The sequence below is a fragment of the Empidonax traillii genome, unplaced genomic scaffold (assembly GCF_003031625.1).
Source record: "Empidonax traillii isolate 1590-97213 ecotype Southwest subspecies unplaced genomic scaffold, ASM303162v1 scaffold943:size483155, whole genome shotgun sequence".
In the NCBI taxonomy this organism is placed as follows: Eukaryota; Metazoa; Chordata; class Aves; order Passeriformes; family Tyrannidae; genus Empidonax; species Empidonax traillii.
This window is the reverse complement of record NW_020956136.1, coordinates 221,448-245,069: the sequence shown is the minus strand read 5'-3', so window position 1 is coordinate 245,069 and position 23,622 is coordinate 221,448. Positions and strand designations below refer to the sequence as shown.

The window sequence follows — 23,622 nt, the reverse complement described above, 5'->3', positions numbered from 1 at the left end:
AAAATAGGGGTGGAAAAAATGGGGGGGAGAAGTAGTGGTGTACAAAAAATTGGGAGAAAAAATGAGGGTGTACAAAAAATGGGGGGGGGGAAATGGGGGGGAACAAAAAATTGGGGAAAAAAAATAGTGGTGTATAAAAAATCCGGGTAAAAAAATAGGGGTGTACAAAAAATGGTCGGAAAAAAATGGGGGTGTAGAAAAAATGGTGGGAAAAAAATGAGGGTGTACAAAAAATCGTGGGAAAAAAAATGGGGATGTCCAAGAAGTCGGGGGGAAAAAATGGGGGTGTACAAAAATTGTGGGAAAAAAATGGGGATGTGAAAGTGAGAACTGTGAAGGAAAACAGCAGTACAGATTAGTAGATTAGTTTTCTATGTCAGAGCTTTAAGTTTGGAATTTTCTACAAGAAAGGTCTTCCTTTTTATTTTGTTTTCAAATGTTTGCATCTTGTCAGCAGCAAAGTGTGAACAGAAATAAGTCTGGGCCAGGGAAAGATGTTCAGGGGATTGTTTTGTTTTAAAAAGGTAAGATGCTTCTCTTCTCCAAGCATTCCCTGGGAAGCACAATCTGTACTGCCAGACATGCCAAGAGAACTGGTTTTCCTGAGTGGTCTGCTGTGGTCTCTACCCAGCGTGTAATGTTAGACAAATTACTTTACCTTACAGAACCTTTATCTCTGCATAAAATTACTTACCTTTTGCAGCCTTGGAAAGATTAGTTTTGGGTTTTTTTTTTTTTTTTGAAAGGTAGTCAGGTCTGTGCAACTGACAGATGATATCTTGTCTGGATATGAAGTCTCATGCTGTGGATTATAAATGCTTTTCTTTCTCAGTCCTGAATATTTGACAAAGTGGGTGTGAAGCGCCTTTGGCGAACTTCAGCTCAAGTGCTGGTGGGCTTTGACATCTAGAACATCTGAGGAAGGGAAGGAAATTGGTGCATTGGTGCATAAAGAGAGAATATCACTTTCACAAAAAAAAACTCTGAAAAAAAATACTGAAAAACCTCAGTTTTCTTCATAGAAGAATCTATAATTTTCTGCCTTAATCCTTAAAAAAATTGAGATGTCATTTTCTGCTGAAGAGTATAATTAGGGATATTTTGTTCATCTGCTTTTTAATTAATTATTTTTTCTAAAACTGTTAGTTGAAGAGAAATCGAGGACTAGCCTATAAAACATTTCTCTGACCGAGACAGAACTTGGTTCTGTTTATTGCACTGAAAGTATGCACATCTTGATCACGTTAGCAAGAATTTCTCTTGCAGTGTGAGGATTTCTTGGCAATATGAGCACCACAGAGGCAGCCAGATAATCTCTTCATTTCTAATTACCATATACTGGAAAACCAGAGAATTCATGCAAGTGCTGCGGCTGATGGGGAAGACTCCCAAACTGAGTCCTGAGCCTTTCTTCGTGCACCTGTGTTCCTGAAGCCTTTTGCTGCTATCCACTCCTGCCTCTGTTGTGTTGTGATGCCTTTTCTGCTGTCTGATTCTCAAACAGAGTTTTCACTGCCTTCCTTGAGCAGCTGGCAGCAAACTACCATTTAATGGCACCAAAGCCGTTGTACAGAGTGCTCTTCAGATAAGACTAGTAGGCCTACAAGAGCTTTAGCTGGGCATGGTAGAAAAGCAGTGACAGTGGTCAGGGCAGGGTTAAAAATGGGGGGCACAGCGTTAAGAAGGGCAGGGGTTTGCCTCTTGCCCAAGCATCCTTTCCAGTTAAAATGGATGTTTTCAGTATAAACCCTTAAAGTATCCATGAGACTACTCAGTGTGGTGAAGATGTGTAGCTGTGATTGCACAGCATAAACCTTGAGCTTTGTTTTGCAGTGTCTGGTAGCAGCCAGCTGTGGTGGCTAAGCTGGTGTCAGCTATTCAGAGCCTGTCTAGGACCTGTCTGCATGTTTCTTGTTTTCAGCTTTGTTCAGCTGTTCTTATCTCAGTTGATTTTCTGTATGTTTTGAATTTGTTTTATTTAATTTGTTTAAGGGTTGGGTTTTTTTTGCTGGAGTTTTGAAAGGTGACCCAGTTAAACTTGCTCCTGTTTGATATTTGCCATTTCCACCCACTGTGGCTGCGTCTTTGTGATGCAAGTATTCAGTCCCATCCTGGATGCAGGGGAAGTGCAAGGGAGGAAACAGTCAAATGAATGCCAAGTGCTATTTGAGTGTTTGATGCATGTTCTTGTGTTGAAGAAATGCTTAACTGAACATCCCTGGGTCAGGCAGAGCTTTCAGCTGGGCTCTGTGCTTGTGGGATGCTCATGGGACCACAGCTGTTCCCACAGGGCCAGGCTCGGAGAGGCAAGTCCTCTACCAAGGTAAGAGACTTCACCCTTTCTGTATTTCATTAATCTGAAGAACCAGGTCCTTGCAGAAAACTCGTGTGTGTCTTTGCTGTCTGTGGAAATGCTCCCCACCCCTTCATCCCTGCAGTGTGGGCGCCTCTGCATTTCCACTGTGGTGGTAGAAAGCGAGTTTCGTGGTGGGTTTGCTGGTCATGTTCTGTTCTCAGCAATCTGAAGTCACCAGCTGAATCCTCTTGAGTAGGCGTGCTCAGATTTTAGAATAAAACACTGTGTTTGATGTGAATGGGGTAGGAGGTAACTTCCAGAGCATCAGCCTTGGAGCCTGGGCCGTTGGCTTCTGTCTGTCCTGGTCCAGTGCTACAGGTCTCCATCCTGTGGCTGCCTACAGCTGGAGGGGTGGGGCAAGGCAATCTGTTTCTAAATTTCCTTCATTATTCTGTCAAGAGGGATGTAGCAGGCACCTCCCCCTTAGCTTAGTCCACTCTGTCCTGCCTTAGGCTGCCTGCTGAAGTGCTCACTTTGCAAATCACTTTCTGGGCGGTGCCAACACAGCCTTCCCCCTGTAGCCCTGTCATCGAGCATCTCTGTGTGCAGAACCAGCTACTCTGCCAGCAGCCAAATGGCATCGCACGTTTCGGCAGGGATTAAAACCCAAAGCAGCAAGCACTGAATTTTCCTGCTTTGATTTTTAAGCAGTAAAACTTGGTCATGACCCCAGCCTCCTAATCCATCCAAATTTCTATGCAAAATCACCAGCAAGCTGGCACCTTGCTTTTCTGGAAACAGGTAACGTAATTTAAGGGCTAGAATACAGCGGCCTGAGTTTCAGTTTTGACCCTTCTAATCTGTGCTACAAGTCTAAGTTAGGAAATGCGAGTACCTCTCTGAACAGGGTGGAAGTGCAGCTCGGTAGTGTGTGGGATCTTGCACATTTGCTAAAACCTGTGTAAAGCAAGGCCCTTGCTCGCTGCCAGCCAGCTCCAGCTCCAGCTCCAGCTCCAGCTCCAGCTCCTGCCGGAGCACATCGGTTCCCCTGTCATCTGCTGGGGCTGGCAGTGATGGCCAGCCTGCCCACTGTCCCTCTGCTGCCCTGCTCACCCCGCTGCCCTGGCACCAGGCTCGGTTTCGAGGTCGCTGGGCGGTCAGAGGTGTTGTGTGTGAGAGGCCGTGACCCCCCAGCAGCCTCCTGGCAGCGCCCGGTGCTTTTGCTCAGCCTATTCCATACTCACCTGCCAAACTGAGAACGATTTGAATTGCAAGCGAGCACGGTGCCAGCACGGAGATGGAAACGGTCCCGAGTGTCACCTTTACATAAACACTCTTGTGCAATAGCGAGGGTGACCTGTGAGCGCAGGGGCCTGTGCTGGGAGCTGCAGCTGGGCTGTCTCAGGGCTCAGCTCCTTTGGGAAATCAGCTTCCCAGCTCCGAAGCACAGCAAGGACAAACCCAGAGGTGCTCGTGTCCAGCAGAATGGAACTCAGCAGTCACCTAGATAGCACCCTGAACCAGCTTCGACCTCTCTGTCACCAGCTGTCCAGCTTTTTGTGCTCATGTTCTGATCCCCAGAGATGACCCAGTGCACACAGGCAGCAGGAGCAGGCCAAAAGCAATCCGTAATTGGGGACCAGTAGTGAAAAATCCCACTTCCAGCTCTTCTTTAAAAAAACAAAAATCCAAGTTCAAAAGATGACAAAAAGTTGCACAGAAGCCACCATGAGCGGCAGATACTTCCTTTGACAGAGACCACGGCTACAAGAAAGGGTAAAAGCAAAATTTCAACGCTCACAGTGGCTCGCTCTTGCATGAAGCTGGGTGATAGCTACCTCGAGTTCTGCATACAGCTAAGAGCAGGCTGTAAATACCAGTTAATTGGTTTGGAGCTATGAAAGACAAAGCCTTGCAATAAATACGCCAGACTTACATGAAGTGCCCCACTCATCAGGAATCACGGTTAATCCTGAGCGCAGCACTACAGAAAAGCTTGAATTTCATTGCTACAGCAGCCCCTGCAAGGCTACCGGCACCACAGTTATCTTGGGGGGGAGGGCAGGGGCTCCAAATGTTTTTTTTAACCTTTATCTTGATTCTCATCCTCCACTTTCAGCAAGTAATGGTACTTACCTGGGACAGAGTTAGTGTCCCGTTTGTGGTGCATTTAGCTGCCAACGCATGGGCAAATGGTATGAAAGAGAAGCGGTCCCTGAAAGCCTCGCAACACATGCCACTGCAGCTCAAGCCCTTAGCCCCAGCCTAATCTGGTCTTTAAACTCAAAGGACAGTAAATTCACGGCAGAATTGGGACACCCAAAGAGTCAGAAAATCTCGTGTAGAGAAATATATTTAGTGCACGCAAATATGCCTGCGCTCTGCTGCAATGCAAATCTGCCTTATTGTCGTCCTAATCCCCGTGCATGACACACCAATAAACGGGGGGGGGTTAATACTTACCATCTGCGTTACAGATTGCTTCCCACACTGCGAGCTTGCTTGGTTACAGTTGTGTAGGCACCACGGAGAGAGAGAGATATATCCTGCAAACGGCAAGCTGGCTAATCCCTCGGGAGATTTTAAATGTGAGCTGCAGTTTTCTCACTCTCCGTGGGCACTGGAGTCAGTCGTGCAACGTATGGCAATAGCTATATTCTCATTTCACGTCTGTCATGCAGAGATAATTAAAATCTACACTTCCATCTGAGGGGAACCGTAGGGTTTCCAGATGGGTAACTGTAGTGCATTTTTCATACTGGATTAACACTTGCACCAAAAAGCCTTGCCTGTTGCCCTCCCACCTGTTAAGATTACTGGCAGGGCTGCCATTGAAAAGCCCTCGTGAGTCCAGTGATGTGGGTCTGTGTAGATATGCGGCTCGTAAAACTGTGAGCTTACCTCACCCTCAGCATTGCACATCCCTCTGCTCAGTGAGGCAGTCATTGTAACACCCTCCTCCAGCATCTCCCACTCTTGGACAGTCCCCTCCTGGGATCAGGGGCTATCTGGCTCTCGCAACAGAAATGACCCACAGCGGACAGACCTAACATAAAATACTTGCTGTTGTCAGCCCACAACATTAGCAATGGTTATAATATTGCACAGGAGGGACAGCCAACTCCACCAGCCAGCCAGTAAAGAGCTGCTTCGACATACTGAGCTGACCACCCACTTGGTGACATTCCCACAGAAAGGCAGGATCGGGCATCGCCCTCCTGGATGGAGCTTCTCAGTTTTCCCAGAGAGCCGAGGCACAATGCGCCAGGCTGTGGCACAACTGCTGCCAGAAAGCCACCTAGAAGGAAAAGCCTGACCCCATGAGAGAGGTTCCCATGTCTTGGCAGGGGCAAAACTTCAAGAGGAGTAATCCTATCCCAAAGCTGCGTGGTCCCTGCGCAGCTGGGGTCCAGAAAGCCACCGGCGGGGCTGTTAGTGCAGAGGGCCCACGCTGACTTCTGCAGGCAAACATGCCAGCCCCAGAAGGACAAAGGCTTTGATAGTGCTCTGCTCCTCATGCAGAAGACCGCTGGCATATGCTCTTAAATGCGCTTCCCCAGTTTGGTTTGGAGCTTCAAAAAACCGCTAGGCTTACATCAACCACGAAAAAATTTCACTCCACCCCCTCTCCTTTCTGAATTTAGAATGATAAAGGATCAACAGTTATGTCTGGAGTGGGGGAGCAGATATTACACACATCTTGCTTACAAAATAGCTCTGGTTTTCATGAAACAAGTTTATTTTCCTCCCCCAGCCATTGATGAGCACATGACAACCGTACAGAATAAAAGCTCAACTCCTTAGTTCTGCTCACATTCACTCAACATTTGCTCTAATCAATTATCTTATTTCATGCAATAAGGAAAGAATGAGATTCCTGTTATGCAGCCATAATCAGTTACAGTATGAAGCTGTGTCTGTGGAACATTTCTGATTTTGAAAACTAATCATGTGCTCTGCCATTACATTTCCCTTGTAAAACACTGGGCTTTGACCCAACTTGTTTCTTCCCCCCTGCCCTTAAAAAACATTGATGGCACAGCCTAGCCCGAGATGCCACATTCTTTCCTTGCAGAAGCCAGCCAGATTGACTGTAAGGAACACATTTACTCAGGGAGATGGGGTCTGTTTTTCTAGTTTATTGGAACATAAAAGCACAAGCCAATGTCCCCCAGGAGGGAGACAAAAGAGCAGAGGGTGCTGCATGTGACAGTGGACGGCTGTCAGAGGATAAAAGTCATGTCTTCACACGAAGGGCTCAATATTGATCTCCAGGGCAGAGCATGGCATGGTGAGCTCAAACTTGGTGATAACATCAGGGTGTAGAACTCCAAGTTTCCCAATGCTTTGACCTTTGGCAAAGACCTCAGCACAGCGACCAGGAAAGAAAGCAGAGCCTGTAAAGAAAGTGAGAGAAAAATCAATGTTTCTTTGGGCCAGAGAAGTCAATAGGCATTTAACGTGCAGAACAAAGCTCTCAGTATTAAACTGTTTTCTGTGCTGAGATGCTAAGAGGGGGGGGGCTCTCACTTTCTTGCATTAACAGTTGTCATGATGGATAGAGAATGAGAAAACACTGAGTTAAAAATAAAATGTGAAGCCCAAAGCGTGGGCATTTTTCACACTCCAGTTGTTTTGACTAAGTTGCTCCTGCAATAGAAATTAGCACAGTTAAGTCGAGTCAGAGGGCTACTGAAATAAGGAACTTTTGCAGCCTTTAGGCTATTTAACCTGAACGTTTCCCACCTTAGTCTGTTTAAGGAAATAAAGCTTGCTGTCATCTAAAGGGTAAGTAGGCATGTCACCCTTGATTATATGTCACATAATTGGAAACAACCTACATTCCTCATCTGGAGAAAAGCTTTTAGGCAGTTTCCTATACACTGTAAAACTGTGAAACAATGAACAACTCAGAGGAAGTCGAAGATCATCTTCCTCTTACCTCAAACCAAGTCCCAGGTTTAAAATGTTTTTTAAAAGTTTAAAAAAAATAGTACTTGAACTTGCCATGAAGAACTCGGAGGAGCTGTGCAGACGTTTTCATGGAAAGCCTTCCTACGTGGGAACTTCCCTGTGTGTGGTGGCTATGCCAGCAACACGTTCAAGCCTGTCTAGAGCAGCTATACTTGCATTTTCAGTCTGAGTTGAGTGGCACTTTTACCTGATAGCCCTTCAAAGGACAAACCCAAACCAAACCAGCAAGTTGCTCCTTCTGAAACGACCTCTTTCAAAACAAGCGTGTGGAAGCGAGGCACAGGGTGTGGGATATCCAGTGAGCAGTGCTGCAGCTGATGCTGTGATCTCAAAGGAGGAAAGGGGGGAGGATGAAAACAAGGCCACTGCATCCTACACATCCTCCTCAGAAAGCTGCCTCCACCATGTTCTCAGTACTGCTGCCCCAGACACTTCACTGTGTGATCAAGGAGCTAATTAAAAGGCAATAAAGGTCCAAATGAACCTCAAACCTCGGGAACATTTTCATGACACTCTGATCACCAGCGGTCAAGTCTAGAGATGCATTTTCTGTTGGCTCTCCAGTGGAAATAATTCATTTAAGAAATATCTCCTGTGAGGTTTGTAGTTGTAACCTGCAGCTACAAGAAGAGCAATTAGGTCTTTTTCTCGCCCAAGCTGCTGCAAGTGCAAATTAACTTAAATATCTACTTCGGTTTTGGCTACTTTATGAAATCTGGCGGCAGTGGTAAATGACCACAATAACGTTATTTAAAGGCTGTTTTAAAAAATATTCATCTTTTAAATGACCCAGTTCCAGGCTTAGCTACAAGCATATACCAACCACTTACACTGGGCATACAACAGTGAAACCATCTCACCCTGGATGTTACCGGCATGTGACTCCAGCCAGACAGACACTTGAACTGCCAAACTGCACTACTCAAAACAAGTGTTAAAATAAAACTTGATGAAACAAATATAGAAAAGAGACAAATGCCACACATACAGATCACTCAGCAGATTGTGGGTGAAAACATAACCTAAAAATAAAGTCCCCTTTTAGTCAGTGGTAAAGGCTTTCCTATTTGTGAATAAAGCTGGTATTGTCCCAAAGATGTGAGCAGCACACAGAGACATTTTTTTTAGAAATTGGACTGTAAGATTAAACTGGCACAAGAGCAAGAACCAAGCAGAAGTTAATGTTGGCATGGTACCCCACTATAAATTTATAGGAAAAAAAAGCTCTGACAACATGGTCAGTTAAAAAGCTCTGGGTCTGACTTGTCTGTTCTTCTGAGCTGCCTTGTCTGTAGTCTTGGGAAAGTTATTTTATCTTCTTGCACATCTAGACCCAACTATATCATGAGACTTAAGTGTTTTTAAACTTGTAGACATCTGATGGGGTCTAAAATAATCATGCACTCAGTCAATTTGTCAGGGGCAATTTCCCAGATCTGTGCCACTTCCCATTGTGTGAAACAATGTTATGTTTTCAGGCACAAGAAATGCTCTGCTATCCAGGCATCACCAGTTGTTGGTCTCCCAGTCAGAAGTCAGGCAGAAGCTGAACAAGTGGTAGGGGGACTTGGAGCCTTATCCAACCCTCACATCCACCACTACTGACCTTCCCTAGAAGGTTACCTTCAGGAGAAGTTTCCTTGCATTTAACTAAATAACACGCATTTGTGATAAATTCTGAAACCTGAAAGCAATTCATGCCACTATATCAAAAACTATGAAATGGCTTAGTGATTATGGCATGAAGTGAAGACATGGCAGTTGCAGGGCATAATTCTGTGACTGGAAAAAGATCAGACAGTGAGCAAATAAAAATGAAAGAACCTGTTAAAAAAGCTTTAGAGCCCCCATCTGTCCAGCTAGCACTTGGCTCTTGCACCAAAGAAACATGAGCTGAGGAACAGGTTTACAGAGAGTTTATGAACTCTGGTTAATAATGGAACTATTATTATGATAATTGGCTGCACTACAGAATGCTTCAAAGTATATTCCTGCCTGCCAAAAGGGCCTCCAGACTGCATCCCACATGGGGGAATCTAAAGCCTTCCTCATCTTAGGGACTCTTCCTTTGACCACACAGGTGGTAAGGGAAGGAGGTTGTCTCATGCACCGGACTGGGTAATATTGGTTGCCAGGGCACCAGAATTTGGAGCAAATGTAAATTTCAGATTAAAAAAATTCAGACAGTGAAACGGAAGAACATAAAGAAGGGGAAAAAAAAAAATCTCAGAAGAAACATGAAAAACCAGAGCAAAAAGCAGGGGGGGCAAAAGAAACAAGCATTTTGCAGCTGGAGGGAGGGCTTTGACCGAGGGACCAACCACTAATACAAAAGGAGACCTGAGCTGGAGGAACCTTGCTGAGCTGAGGACAGGTTGCAGGAGGGCTTGAGCAACCAATGGAGCAGGGCAGCACACCTGAGGGCTCACCAAAATGACCAGGAAACAAAGGTAAGGACTACTTTTTTTTTTTTTTTCCTACTAATCTGTGTGTTTCTTGTGTTATCAAGTAAATAGCAGTGGTGGTTTAGATTTCTAGCAAAGCTTGTGTTTTGTGCTAGACAGTGTTATGTGGCTTCAACTCCTGAGGTAGACTGGTCTTCCTGAAGAAAGCTTTCCCCAGTCAGGCAGTCAGTAAAGCTCACCTGGAGGCTCCACTCTTGGTGGGTGTGCAAGGAAGGCACTGTGTTTGCTGCTGGTGCAGTTATACTGAAAGGCTGCTCTTGTAGGTCTGGCTGGCTGGTTGTGGAGAGTCAAAATTACCTTAAAAATTGCGGTTTATTATACCTTCTGTTTTTAAGGGTAACAGATTTTATCATTCCTGATACGTAAATCCTTTCTGCTGTGCACGGAAATTGTACTTCATAAACTTCACCTTGAAATCTGGTCAGGTTGTATTGTCCTTGCTGATTGAGACCCAGACAATGCCAGAGGAAGCCTGAAGGTCTGGCACTGGAAATCCACCTCTTAATATGTCAGGTCTATAATTGGTAGTTGGGAGAAGGGGTGGGGTGAAACACAATATGTGTTCCTAAAGAAGAGATGCCAAAGCCAGCCGTGTCTTATGCTGACATACTACACGCCAGCAGAAGACAAAAGCTACTTCTCATGGCTGCAAGTAAGAATTTAATTTCCAATGTTCAGTGATGTAGAAATAATACCTTTAATTAAAGCTTCTGTAGCATGTCCTCAAAATCCGTAATTGCCTTTCTGTATTCAGGCAACAGGGCCACTTTGATTGCTCTGGGGTAATTCTTTGGCCAATAATCCAACAGAGCATGTAGTCTTTAGCACATTTTCTGGCTAATTGACCCTCAAAGAGCCCTGAGTTCCCTGCACTCTCTGTTGTCAAACACCTTGCACAGTTTCTTTTCTCTACCTTACTCTCCCTTCCTTTCAAGAAGAAATAGATTAAAGTAGTAGTGTAGGCCTACAGTTGCACTAAGCCTTCAAACCCAATTGTTTGTTCCTGTAATTTGAAGGAACACTGGAAGCTGAAGATTAAGAAGGTAACAGAGCAGAGCTCATCTGGCCTCAGTAGTCTTTCATCTTAATTCTCCTCCCCTTTAGTCAGTCCAGCTGCCCTTTCACTACCTCATCCTGACTCACCTGGCAAAGTATTTTGTCTCTGCTGCACTGGATGGAATTTAGTTTTGTGAGGTTAGATGCTGGTTTTAGGATCAGGTTCTTCACACTTTTGGCAAATTCTTTCTTTTGGCAGATAATACAAATCAAATGCAGAGTCAGAGGACACGATCAGACCAGGCAGTGTTTTAAAAGGACCTTTTTTTGCCCATCTACACGGTGCAGCCAAGCTCCCAGAACCTTCTGCAAAACAACAGCAACCTCAAAATCATCTCTCTTTGTGGGATAATTCACCTTCAGCTAATTTTTTAAAATCAGACATTTCAAATCTTGCATAACTTTTGGAACCCATCGAGACCAGTTGTTCTTTTAAGTTGCACATTGCCAGCAGTTCTTCCCCCTTATATTCTCATGCCCAGGAAAACCATACTTTGGGAACAATGGGATATTTATTAACTGTAGTCTTTTGGTTTGTAAATCCTAACTAAAGCTGTGCCACAACAACTGCCCCCCCCCAGAGCACACCTAACTGTTAATGACACATCAGGAAATCCAAATTAGTACAATCAAATTTCAGGTACGTGCCTTAATTTCCCCCCCCCCCCCCCCCCCCAAGAAAATAATTAACACTTGACAAAAATGACAGAAGAAATATATGATGGAAATGGATATGCCCTTGTTTAAAGGGCATTTTTCATTCTGATATCCTCCTTTTTCAAAAGCCTCCTCGCACAGGGCGTAGCAGAAGAGGGTAAAGTGACTGTCAATTATTTACCTGGACTGGTACACTGGATATCCAAAAATAGAGCTGAATATTAAGAGTCCTTGTGCAGACAATGAGACTAGGGAACATGGAGAATCATCCACAAATCTGCAGTGGTCAGTCAATTAATCATCTTCTCGTATTACAACTAAGTCAGTGGCTGTGTTTTTATTAATTTGTATCTCGGGGCGGGTGTGAGAAAAATTAACTCTTCTATATCAAACTGCAACCCTACAAGCCTGGCTTATTTTTCATTATTGCTCTAGAAACAGAGGGTGTTTGGTGTTGCTGGGTGTCAGGAAGTGGTTCACGAATGCAATAGGTTTGGAGAACCTCTTTATTCGCCCGTGTTATCCTCAGGATTACAGCAGTCTCAGATACTTAAGGTGATCTGGGTAAAACCACTCTGTTCTTGCCTTTCCTAATGGAGAGTAAAATTTGGGTGGATGCTGAGGCTAAAGGAACACAGATATTCTGGGTCACTGATACAGGTAACAACATTTCTCTTATTCAGTGCTGGAGCACAAGGTTGTTTAAATACTGCACACAGAAAAACTACAGTAGGAAACCTAGAAAGAAATCTATCAAATTCCATGTGTTTTTATAGAAATCAGTGTTTGTGTGTGAAGCTCCAAAACTTTGCATTTGTGGGGCAGTTGTCAGAAACAACAGTTCTACCCTGGGGTTTAGTTGCACTGCAGAGTTACCGTTACACAACTAATCTTTGCTTTTAGGCCTGTTTTATCTGATTTGTCCAGATTTATCAGAAATATTACACTTTGCTTTTTCTAAAAGTCACAAATCTGAGCTGGTATTGTGTCACAGCTATTTTACTGATAAAACTAGGGAATTCCTAATGCCTACTTAAACTCACTTTGTGGTTTGTTTTCTGGTTTTTTCTTTAAGAAGTTTTGCTATTTCACTTGAGTCAGAGAACACAAAGCTTTCAATATTAAAAAACTTAATTTCTTTCTGTTCCGTGACTGGTTTTTATCTCTCTTTGGATATCTAAAGGAATAATTCACCCTTGCAAACATCACAGTCTGTCAGAAACTAGGAAACAATAAACCATATTCTTTATGGTAGGGGTTAGAACTTACTCTGTGTGCTCTAAAACTTTGAGCCAATATCTTGCAAATTCCTGTTTAAAATGTAATTGCAGACATTTAAAAAAAAAAAAAAAAAAAAAAAAAAAAGGTAAGATTAAATCTGAAGCATTGCTTCTCTGCCCCAATATCACAATTGAAAAATCACGCCAGACTGGAGAACTGCTTTGCTATAAAGCATAAAATTGACGTCCTCACATTTGTTAGCATTAATATTAATATGGTAGTGGTGAAAATGAAAGCATATGCACACTTAGTTTGCCTCTAGCTATAGCAGGCTGTGCAGGTGAAAATGGAATTGAAGGATGAAACACTTTAACCCTCAGTGCTTAGATCACTGCCCCTGTTCACTGGGAAAGGAGATGTGCTATTGCTGCTATTTCTGCTACTGGCTTGGATGAATCACTTCTTTTCTAGAGAAGGCTTTGCAACATTAAAAATACAGTTTACGATTAAGAAGTAATTTTCTATTTAAAAGTGTAAGGAAACAGACAGAAAACATGGAAATTACCTAAATCTATAATTATATAATGTAAAGCTCTGCCAGACATTTAAAACTCTTGATGCAAGGAAGATTTTAATGTGTTAGACTTGTTATGACGTGTGATTAAAAAAGTTGCCTTTGGGGTGGAAAAAGAAGAATTAAACTCTGAAGAGTTTATTTAGATGGTTCAGGGAGTTGAAAGAAAAACAGCAGAAAATGAAAAGTCTTAACTGTCAGGACAAATGCTAGTACTTCTTAAAGCATCCCTAATCTGTCAGAATAAATTGCAATGGGAAGGACACAACTGTAATCTCTATTAGTGCCTGCAGAAAGAGGAAGGTGTAAGGTACCTTGTGTGTCTTATCAAATTGACTTGGCACTTCTACTTGCAGTATTTTTGCATAGATTTACTATAGATTTATCCCCCCCACACCTCTCTCACTACAGGGGGATTATACTACAGGACACAGGCTTCTGAATTAGTCAGTTCAAAGGAGTTTCTCTTCTGAAATCATCCTCTGGGTCTGAGAAACAAATACTTTCTTTGTTCTCTAATTGAATTTATTTTATTCCATATGTGGGGGGGAAAAAGGGTCTCAAACATATTTTGGTGATGAAAGTTTAAAAGACAAAGAAGTCTAAGCCCGTCAAACCTTTTATTATCCCACGCTGTGCTAAAATAATGCATTTTCCCTCTAACTGATACCACTTTGGGGGATTGATGCTGGGTAACCAAAAAAGAAAATCTTGAACTGGCAAATGTGAAACGAAGAGGACTTGAATACATTGAATTACCAGCTGATATGTTTTTGTTGAGAACAGATGTTTCCAAACAAACCTGATCATCTACCAAACTTGTAATCTGAAATAGTATAAATACAATTACAAGGATGCAATAGCACCTATTAAGGATCTATTTCTGAATGCTAGTTAAATGGATTAAGAATTGTCTGACATCTCCTAGTATGTCAGAAATGATATCTGGAGGCTTCATAGCAAAATTGGCACATTTCCTTTAGTTATCTATGAGTAAATAGACAATTGTTGACATCTGTGACCAATGCAGTGGCTGCCAAGACAGGCAGCTGAAAGGCCAGAATTGCCATTAAAAGCCATCAAGCTCTGATTTCTTAAAATAAACCAGGCATCAAGAATGCCAAGTTCAACATGGGCATTAAATACCTGTACAGATTGCAGTCTCCCAGCTTAAACTGATCACCAGAGATAGATGCCGTGGTTCAATTCTATTCACCTAACTTGGAATTAGTCCCAGATTTCCCTCCTCTTGTCTTGTGAATTGAGGTTCACGGTCTAAATCTTCTCTTAAAGTTGTTTATTGTATAATTATTATTATAAAAGCAAATGTTTATTGATGTCCTTAGTTATGGAGATAACTATTACACCTCTAATTTCACAGCTAAACCTTACCAAATGAGAAGCTATTACTATGATTTACTGTGGAATTAAAATTTTCTACACTTTACCACACCTTTCATTTAATTAAATAAGGGCAGTAAAAAGAAGGGAGTGTGCAGTTTCTTTTTTTTTTTTTTTTAAAGACAATTGTCAGTTACTGAATGAAACAAGAGTTAGTATGCATTTATTATGCACGTGTTTATGCTGAACACAAAGAGACTGATGACCTCCCAGCTTTGCTAAGCTGATGATTACCCTAAAAGAATGAATGGCATGAACATTTAGTTAAAAAAATATTAATAAATCCAAGAGAGTTAGCTGAGTTCCATAACAATCAATCATGTACAAAAAAGCAGCTCATGTCACAAGCTGACACTATTCAGGGGTTGCTTGTTCTCACATGAATGAATGAATGCTACTTCAGTTTTATCATGGAAGGCAGAGGGGGAGACAGTGAAGTGGTACCCATGCATAAATATAGCTTTTTTTCTTTATATATAGATTTTTCACTTCTTGTGAACCTGTCAAATTGCTTCTATTTTTTTTTACAAAAAAGGGATATTAATTTCCCTTTTAAAACAGTTTGTGCCCAGTTACATTCCATTTGCAAAGTATGGAGACCCTTCAAAGGTACTGTAAAATGAGGGGTTTCTTCCTGAAATAAGGGACAGTCATTCTAAATGTTACATTAGGAGTGAGGATAATGACACCTTAGACTTGACACCACTCCTTTGAAGACTGATATATAATCTGCTGTCAGTATTTACTAAGCCCTTCTTTATTCTTCTTAGCCTAAGTAAGACTTTTCAATGGACCCAAATCCCATGATTAACATCACCTCCTGTGATCATTGTCCTGCTTTCTGGAAGAAAACAGTCACCTCAGATGGTCATCCATGACCAAATTTGTCGTCTTTTTCTACCCAGATTTTTATACTTTAAAACGTTTGGTTTTATTTGTTTACCTCCTAACCATACACATTCCCACGGAGCTTTACATTTTATTAATGGTACGGAACTAGCTAAAATCTCAAAAGTTTTATGCAAAAGTTCTTTATTACAGAGCACAGGCAAATTTGAGGCTTGATGCAATGACTGGTACTCTTTCTCAATCTATGTTTGATTATGGATGCCTATTCCATAAAACAAAGACTAAAAACCAAAATGCTTTTCTAGGCCAGTAGGGTTCACTGACATATCAAAAAATTAATTCTGTGCATTTTAAAACAATGGGCGGGATTTCACAATTCTGACTTAAAAAGTTTCATGCTGTATGTTTAGTTGTAATAAGAAAAAAACCCAAAAGGTTTCATTCGTAACTTTTAAGAAACTAAAAAGCACTGAGTGCCCAACGCATGTTGAAATTCTCGAAATTCAGTCACTCTAAACCCCCTCTTCCTTAGGGCTGCTCTAAACAGCTCTTCTCCATTTATCACCTAGCTCAGATTACACCAAACCCTAGTGCAAAGGCCAGGGGAACATCACAATTTCACCCATATTTTCTAGCATCTGCACTTTTTTTTCACAGGTGTTGCTACGAAGGCAAAAAGGCTCTGACCTTAAGGTCAAATCACAGGGCACTTAGGTGTTGGTGGAACAGAAGGAGCTTAAATAACCATGATTTGCACATATGGACCAAACAGGACTACAGCACAGGCATTTTATTTTTCAAAGTGCATTTGGGAAAGTGACAAACGTGTCCCCAGTACATCTCTATCTACTCGCAGTTGTTCGTTCAAAGCAATATTTTATTCTCTGTAATGTTTTTCAATAATCACTGGAACTATTTCAATCGTTTACACAAGGAATAAAAACAACTGGACTAAAACCCTACTTTTTACACTCTGTTGCTTACTAGGCTCAAGTTTTATTTAAAATTACATACAAAGAAAGTACCTCTAAATCTCTCTAAATCAGAGGATAAACCAGTCACAGGATAAACCTATTTCTCACTGTATAAATTTTAAATTTGGCACAGGCAATAAAAAAGCAGGCTCCGTAGAGATTCATCTAAAAATCCCTGCCATGTGTAATGTCCTGATTTAAAACCTCTGAAGTAACTTGCAGTGTTCTCATGAATTATTTCAGTATCCTGCAGTCTCTTTAGGATGTTACAGGATATCTTTTTTTCACTCAGCAATTGACCTTACTCCATCATCTGCTGACATTTTCTCTCTGGCACATGCTCAACTGACAGATTGTGAAGCAACTTTAATAAAACCCAAAAATAACCAACAAACCAACAACAAAAAGCCCCAAACAAAATTCTCCAACTACTTTGACTTCCAACCCTCTCTGAAGTGAAGGTCTTTGAAGATAAGTTGGTGCAGTGACACTGCATTTACTATGGCATTGGAGTATCAGCCATCTGCATTGTTACCAAGGTTAAATTCCAAAGTCAGGAGAACTGCAAGGAATCTCTGTGCCATCCCAGGAGAGTTCCTGAATCACTGATGAAACAGAAAGTAGCAGACACTTTTTTTTTTCTTTTTTCTTTTTTTTTTTTTTGGCTATAGCCAAAAGCCACAAACTGCTTGTAATATATTGCACATGACAAGGCATAATCCACCCTTTACACTAAATGCATTGTGGAGTAATGTCATGGGAATGCAGGGATTTTGAATGAGCATTACAAATCTCCCAGCATCAGGAATACTGAGCAGCACTAATATCTAGAAATAACTTCTTCCCTGTGTTAGGATTATTTTTGAGATCTTTTTCCAGTTTCTTGCAGCCAGCTGAAATGTTACAATACAGAATATAAAACACTTGCAAATATTTTTCAGTATTAAAGCAAACTCCTGATATGTCTGTTCAAAAAGCAGCTACAGAAGAGTTTTTTGAATAGGCATACAGCAGTTTGATTTAACTTTAATGACAGCTGAGTAACCAGTTCCCAGAGGCTCTTCTGACTCCCAACTACCACACCCCCTTTCCAAATACGAAGCTTTGCTATTACCCACTCTGTGCTTGGTAGGATTAGAATAAGAAATATAACTGTACTAAACATTCCTCTGGTCAACCTGGGAATCCTATCAACAATGTTCTACTAAACCCCTTGAGAGTCTGTCTAAATAATACTGAGCAAAATAGTACTTTCTTTAAAAAAGGAGAGGGAAGAAGTGTCAGTATGTATGACACAAGTGTGCACTGAAGTGCCAGGAGACTGCTTAGCTGAAGTGTCATTTATGGCATCTTGGCAGCGCGCTGCAGAACAGGGAGACATCTGACCATTTTCCATTAAAGGTCTGGGAGCAGGAGAGCCTGGTCAGGCTGTCAGGGACCCTGTGCCTCTGCTCCAGGAAGTGCAGAACTTCTGCAAGCTGAGTCAGTGTCTCCCATCTCTGGACACCAGTGCATGACATGTAAGAAGAATCATAGTTGTCATCCCCGCAGTCTTGCTTTTCTATTTTGTATTTTCTATGCTGTTATTTTAGGCAGCAGAATAGATGAGTGCTGGTGCTTGCTCTCTTCCATCAACCTATGCTCTCTCAATGAAGTAATCAGGTCAACCTGCTTGCTTTCTCTCTTACAAGCACAGGCACATACACAGAGGAGATTCTGCACTTAAGGATGTTATTTTTAATTCATGTGCAGCTCACCCTGTATGGAGAAGGAAGAGGGCTGTTACAAAACTGTCTAAGCAGCAGGGTCAGTTCTCAAAGACTGATTAAAAGATAAAAGATATATATGGCATATACCTTCACATGAGTGTATACATAAAACGTACCTGAATGAAAAAAAGCTATAGATAAAGCTATAAACTAAAAGATAAGGTATAAGAAGTTGTCTTTTCCAGCCTCTGTTATCCAAGCAGAATACAGTGGGTGTCTGGCATATTCATCAGTTCAGTGAATTCCTACCTACCCTTGCCATCAGCAGATTAATTCGTTATAAACAGTCCGTGAAGCTCATGGCATTTGCTTTACTATAAGTCTCCTTAAAAGGCTGTCAACTCCCAAACTACATAAAACTACTCAGAATAGCTCACAGGAAGACAGCTATCCCATCTTACAATCAGTGAATGCAGTTAATGCCTTTTCACTATCATTTCATCGTGACTCAATATGACAGCACATATAATGATATTAATCTTTAGTGTCTACTGCTGAGAACAACCAAAAATTCACCTCAGACTGTAGAGGAATATTTGAGATCCAGAAGAACCTCTGCTGTACACTCTAGTTCTGTCTTCCTTACCTTCAGTTGCCTTGATTGTGTAGCCATTCTCTTCACTTGGTGGTACTTCCAGAACCTGCATGATCCTGTCCAGCAAACCATGGATAATCTCGAACCCAGGGCTCTTGTTGTAGTAAATCGCACATAAATGTCTGTAGTTTCTTGCACCTACATCTGAAGAAGGGGGAAACAATGACGTTATCTGGGAACTTTATCACACTTTCAACCTTGCCTTTTGCCTCCGTTTTCTTCTGCTGCACCGTGAGGCACTTGTGGCTGAAAGGAGAAATAAATATGTAAAATGGCTTCTCTGACACACTGGGCATGTAATCTGAGGAAATAATGGGATTTCTTTAACCCACTGGACTCTCAGAGTCAGAAATGTAAATAAAGATTGAAAGTACCCCTGTTTGTTCGGCAGGAAAGAGGGTTGTTACACAGAGGTATCTTCTATGCAGTGACAGGTACTGAGCATGTAGTTAAGTGTTAAAGAAATTTAAAATGGACTAGCCAAAATGCAAGTACTCAGTAAGCATGGAGAAACCTGTGATGCTGGAGGGAAAGCTAAATATTTATAGAAGTCGGCTGCAGAGCAACTACCACTACAAAAAACCCAGCCCACAACCTGAAATGAGTAATAACGTTAGCGTGGTGATCTGTGAAAAGATCTAAATTCACAGAAGGTTTTAAATCACAACCGATGTTTTTTGTGATCATCTTGGATATGCCTGAAACCAAGTGATTATGAAAAGTGTGCTACACTGCACAAACTCAAGACAGTGACACGAGTATCTCCCACTTTTGACAATTCCTTAAGCCAAAACCTTGCCCTATCCCTTCTTACTTTATCGATTTCAGCAGAATAGGTTTCTCTTTTTTTAAACTTTCAAAATTAGTATGTGGTTGTGTGTTGTTATACTTGCACCTCTAGCCTACTTCATTGCACTACACACTCTTTAGGACTACTGTGGCCTACTTTTGAGGGGGATTCAGCATTTTCATTAAGATCAAGAGGAACCAAGCTTAAAGCAAAAAACAAGAAAAGGAGTGGGTTCTTCAGGCAGCACAGAGTGAAGGAGTGAAACTCCTCAGCACCAGGATTTTGTGGGTGCCAGCTTACACAGCTCTGAGGAGGCAGATGAAGTTCACAGCAGATAAATCTACTACTTCTTAGTGCAAACAAAGAACTGTGTTATGTTGGGAAGTCCCTGAGCTACTCGTGGCAGACAACAGGGAGCTCTCTGAAAGAATTATTTCTGTGTCCTTGCTCTCGTGCTTCTCCCCTGGCAAAGCACTTTTAGCTGGAGTTATAGTCAGCCAGGCCACTGGGCTAAATAAGCTCTGGTCTGACTCCCCACAGCCAATCTTCCTGCGTGACACAGGGTGAACTTAAATACCAGCAGAAACTTCTGCACTCATGAGTGTTTCCTACTACATAGGAAATTAGAGATTAAATGAAATTTACACCTTGTTTATTTGCTCCAACTAAACATTTAATAACAAAGATCTTTCAGAAAGTAAACAGGAAAACATTTACCAAATGACTAGAAATACAGGTTAAAAAGTACAGGAAAACACAGGAGCAGAGCCTCCATACAAGATGAAAGCTCAGCCTTTTTGAGCCCCAAGTCATTCAAAGCTTCCAGTGCAGCAACTTGGTAACACAGCTGCAACTTCTCTAATCAGTCCCTGAAAGCTGAACTTACTGTGACAGTAAGTCTGTATTTTGTCACTCAGAATATTTTTCCTGTCGTTATAATAATGTGCAGTGTTAAATAATGCTGGAGAATCCAGTCCTGAAGTTAAAATGGCAACACGGAGCAGTAAAGACTACAGATAAAGTATCAATAAATGCAGCATCTGATTTTGGCTCTGAGCACACAGGCTGTTCAGTCCCATAACATGTGTCTCTTTTTCCCAGCTCTACTAAGATACCAATCATTTATGCAGTATTGGATGGTCAATAATTTATTTTCATGTTGCATTGAACAACAGAATAGAAAAAAACCATTTTCTGCTTCCCTAAGACAGCATACTCTTTGGGCTAGACATTCAGTAAAATGATTTCCTTTTTTTTCCTGTGAGTCATTATGCTAGCAGATTTTGTGACAACTATCTGAATTTTAATTTCGTTATGATTAAGATAGTCAGTGGTGTCTTCAGATCAGAATTCTTAAGTAAAGCATCAGAAATAAACACACAGAACAGTTTTTTTATGCCTTATGTTTTCAACTTAAGAAATATTTGATAAAGGAAAGGATGCTTTTTCAAGTATTCAAAAAAGCTGTGTTATAAAACTTACTGCTTTACAGAGTCATAATATAACACAGGAAGTTCTTTACAGGCAATAGGAAGAAAAAAGAAAGTTTTAGGAATTACAGGCAAAAGCTGGCAGATGTTAGGAATGCTTCAGTTCTCTATAACTCACTTAAGAGATCTCTTGTGTCATGCCATGAAACACTGCTATTTTTCAAATGAGCCTGCCAAGTATGTCAACCTAAATTATAAATACATATATATATATGTATATATTTCTGAGACTTCAAAGCACTTCCTGGGGATGCTGCCGAAAAACAATCTAAAGGATGGGCAGCTGCTCAGGAATATGTGAGCCAAAAGAGTGCAGAGAAAGATAAAGCAGTGTTGTGTGCCGTTTCACTACCAAATTAGAGATGCTTCAGAAAAATGACCTGGTGATCTGAGACACCTGCTCATTTAAACCTGTCTTTTCACCTTCCAAACTATTTTCTGCATATAACTAACACTTCCAGGCAGTTTGGAAAAATGCTTCAAAATGTGGCAGCAGCTGTACTGACAAATGATGTAATTTGTGCTAAATCTGTGCTACCATAAGCTTGCCAGATTCTCCAAGATGACTAGTGAGAGGTGATTTTCTAATGGATTAATTTCTTTTGTTGTGGTGAAAGGCTATTCTCTGTTAGGCCTGGTGGTAAAAATGATGATTTATCCCCTGAACTTGGGTAACTATCCTACCAGAAGAGACTGTCTGGTGTTACAAGTTAACCACATAAATATTGTGCAACATATTCAAAATCAGAACATTTCCTCCTGCCTCGAGAAGAAAAATTCTTGCTCAGATTTGGTTCCATTTAGTTACATTAAATCTGGCACACATTTTGCTAATTCAGTACATCAAACCTGTCTTCCAGATATGTCTGAAGAGAAATGTGTTTGGTTCACCTTGGTAAGCATGAGTTCTGTGTAAGAAGGTATTTTATTAAAAACCAGTGTGTTTAAAAGAGACTGGTTCATTCACACATGAATGACTACAAGATGCCATTTCAAATACAGTTAATGTCAGTACTCTTTTGACCCATTCTTTTGAAATTATTAATTGGAAATTCTGCATGCCAAAATCATGAAATAATAAAATTAAATTACTCAGTCTGATGACGTAAGCCTTGTGGAGGAAATCTCATTCCATATGTGAGAGGACAACCCCATATTTTTCAGTGTTGGTAGAGTTACTTTCCTTCCCAACCCCACCCCCCTTTCAAACTGTTTATTAGGCAAGTTTAATTTTGGAAGTAAATTTGGGGACAGTAGTTATTCTAAACACAGCCTTAAAACCAATTTCAGACACTGCTCAGAGTCTGTAAGAGCTCAGTCCATCGGAGGGCTGCCCAAGAGCACAGAGCTGCTGCCTCAAAAGTCTTTTATCTGTTGCAATGATTCCCATCAAAATGAAGTACACCACAAAATCAGTCTTCATAAAACTGTTAAACAGCCATCCACCTAAAGGAAACCCTTCAAGAGCTACATTTGACACACACGAAATAAAAGTAACAATTTAACTTGCAATTGTTGTAATGCCAGAGTAAATGTGCTCCTTAGTCCAAGATAAACAGCCCCACTCTCAGTCCTGAAGAATGCTGATGCCATTCTGCCATCTGTACCACATTTTTTGCATTGTAGCTAACTGCATGCCCAACAAGGAATGAGCTGCACCACCAAACTGTCTGTATTTAATAAAAAAAACGTCTACATGGCTTGCTAAAACTGCTTATTTTGCTTGGCAAAGCTCCTTTTTTTCCTTAAAAAAAAGAAAAAAAAAAAGGTAATCTACAAATTAAATTCATCACCAAAGCAATTTACTTGCCATTTTGTTTATGCCTTATATAAACCTTTGTTTTGCAGATCCCAGATACTTTAAACACAATCACTAAAATCTGAAACCAGATAATGAAACAACAGAACCATTTCTACTGCTGAATTTAAAGTAATGTCAGCCTTTTTCACTGAGAGGCAAAACTCCATTCAGACTTGTAACTCTTCCCAAGAGCTGTAGCTTGTGCACTCCTTTTCCCTCAATACACCATACAGAAAGAAATGAATTAGTGAAATTTTTAACGCTTAAAAATCTATTTTTACAGTTCATTTTCCTGTGACACGTTATTCCAGACAAAGGTAATTTGAAATTTTGATCATGTGCAGTGAAATCAGCGCAAAGAGGCCCCAAAACACAGGAAGGATTTTACTGAAACTTTTGAAAGGTAGACTAGATGCTTTGGCTGTTTCACATACAACAATTAAGGTTACAGAACAGTTGCAAGGCAGCCATGCTTTCTTTGCATAGTTGGAAGAAGTGGAAAGATAAGGAAAATATTTTTATTGATGAGAGAGGAAGTTTTGTACTGTGGAGCTTTTTTATTTATTTATTTATTGTTTATACACTTTTATACAAAGACATGCTGCACTCTCTACCTTGTATCTCTTCTACCCATCTCATTCTTCCTATCTGTTGTCAGATTCCCAGAAGGTAATTTTGGAAAACAAATACCAAGCAATCCTGTTTAAAGA

At 41.1% G+C, this 23,622-nt stretch overlaps 1 protein-coding gene across 1 annotated transcript in view; it reads right to left on the bottom strand.

Moving 5' to 3' along the window:
- Positions 1-6,014: 6,014 nt before the first annotated feature.
- The window catches only part of FARSB (phenylalanyl-tRNA synthetase subunit beta), a 34,271-nt gene continuing 16,663 nt past the window's right edge, over positions 6,015-23,622 (bottom strand). The window contains exons 16-17 of the mRNA XM_027903197.1: positions 18,823-18,975; positions 6,015-6,693 (exon numbers count right to left, since the gene is read on the bottom strand). Of these exons, the coding sequence (XP_027758998.1) occupies positions 6,542-6,693; positions 18,823-18,975 (305 nt within the window). The 3' untranslated portion in view covers positions 6,015-6,541. The remainder of the gene's footprint in view (positions 6,694-18,822; positions 18,976-23,622) is intronic.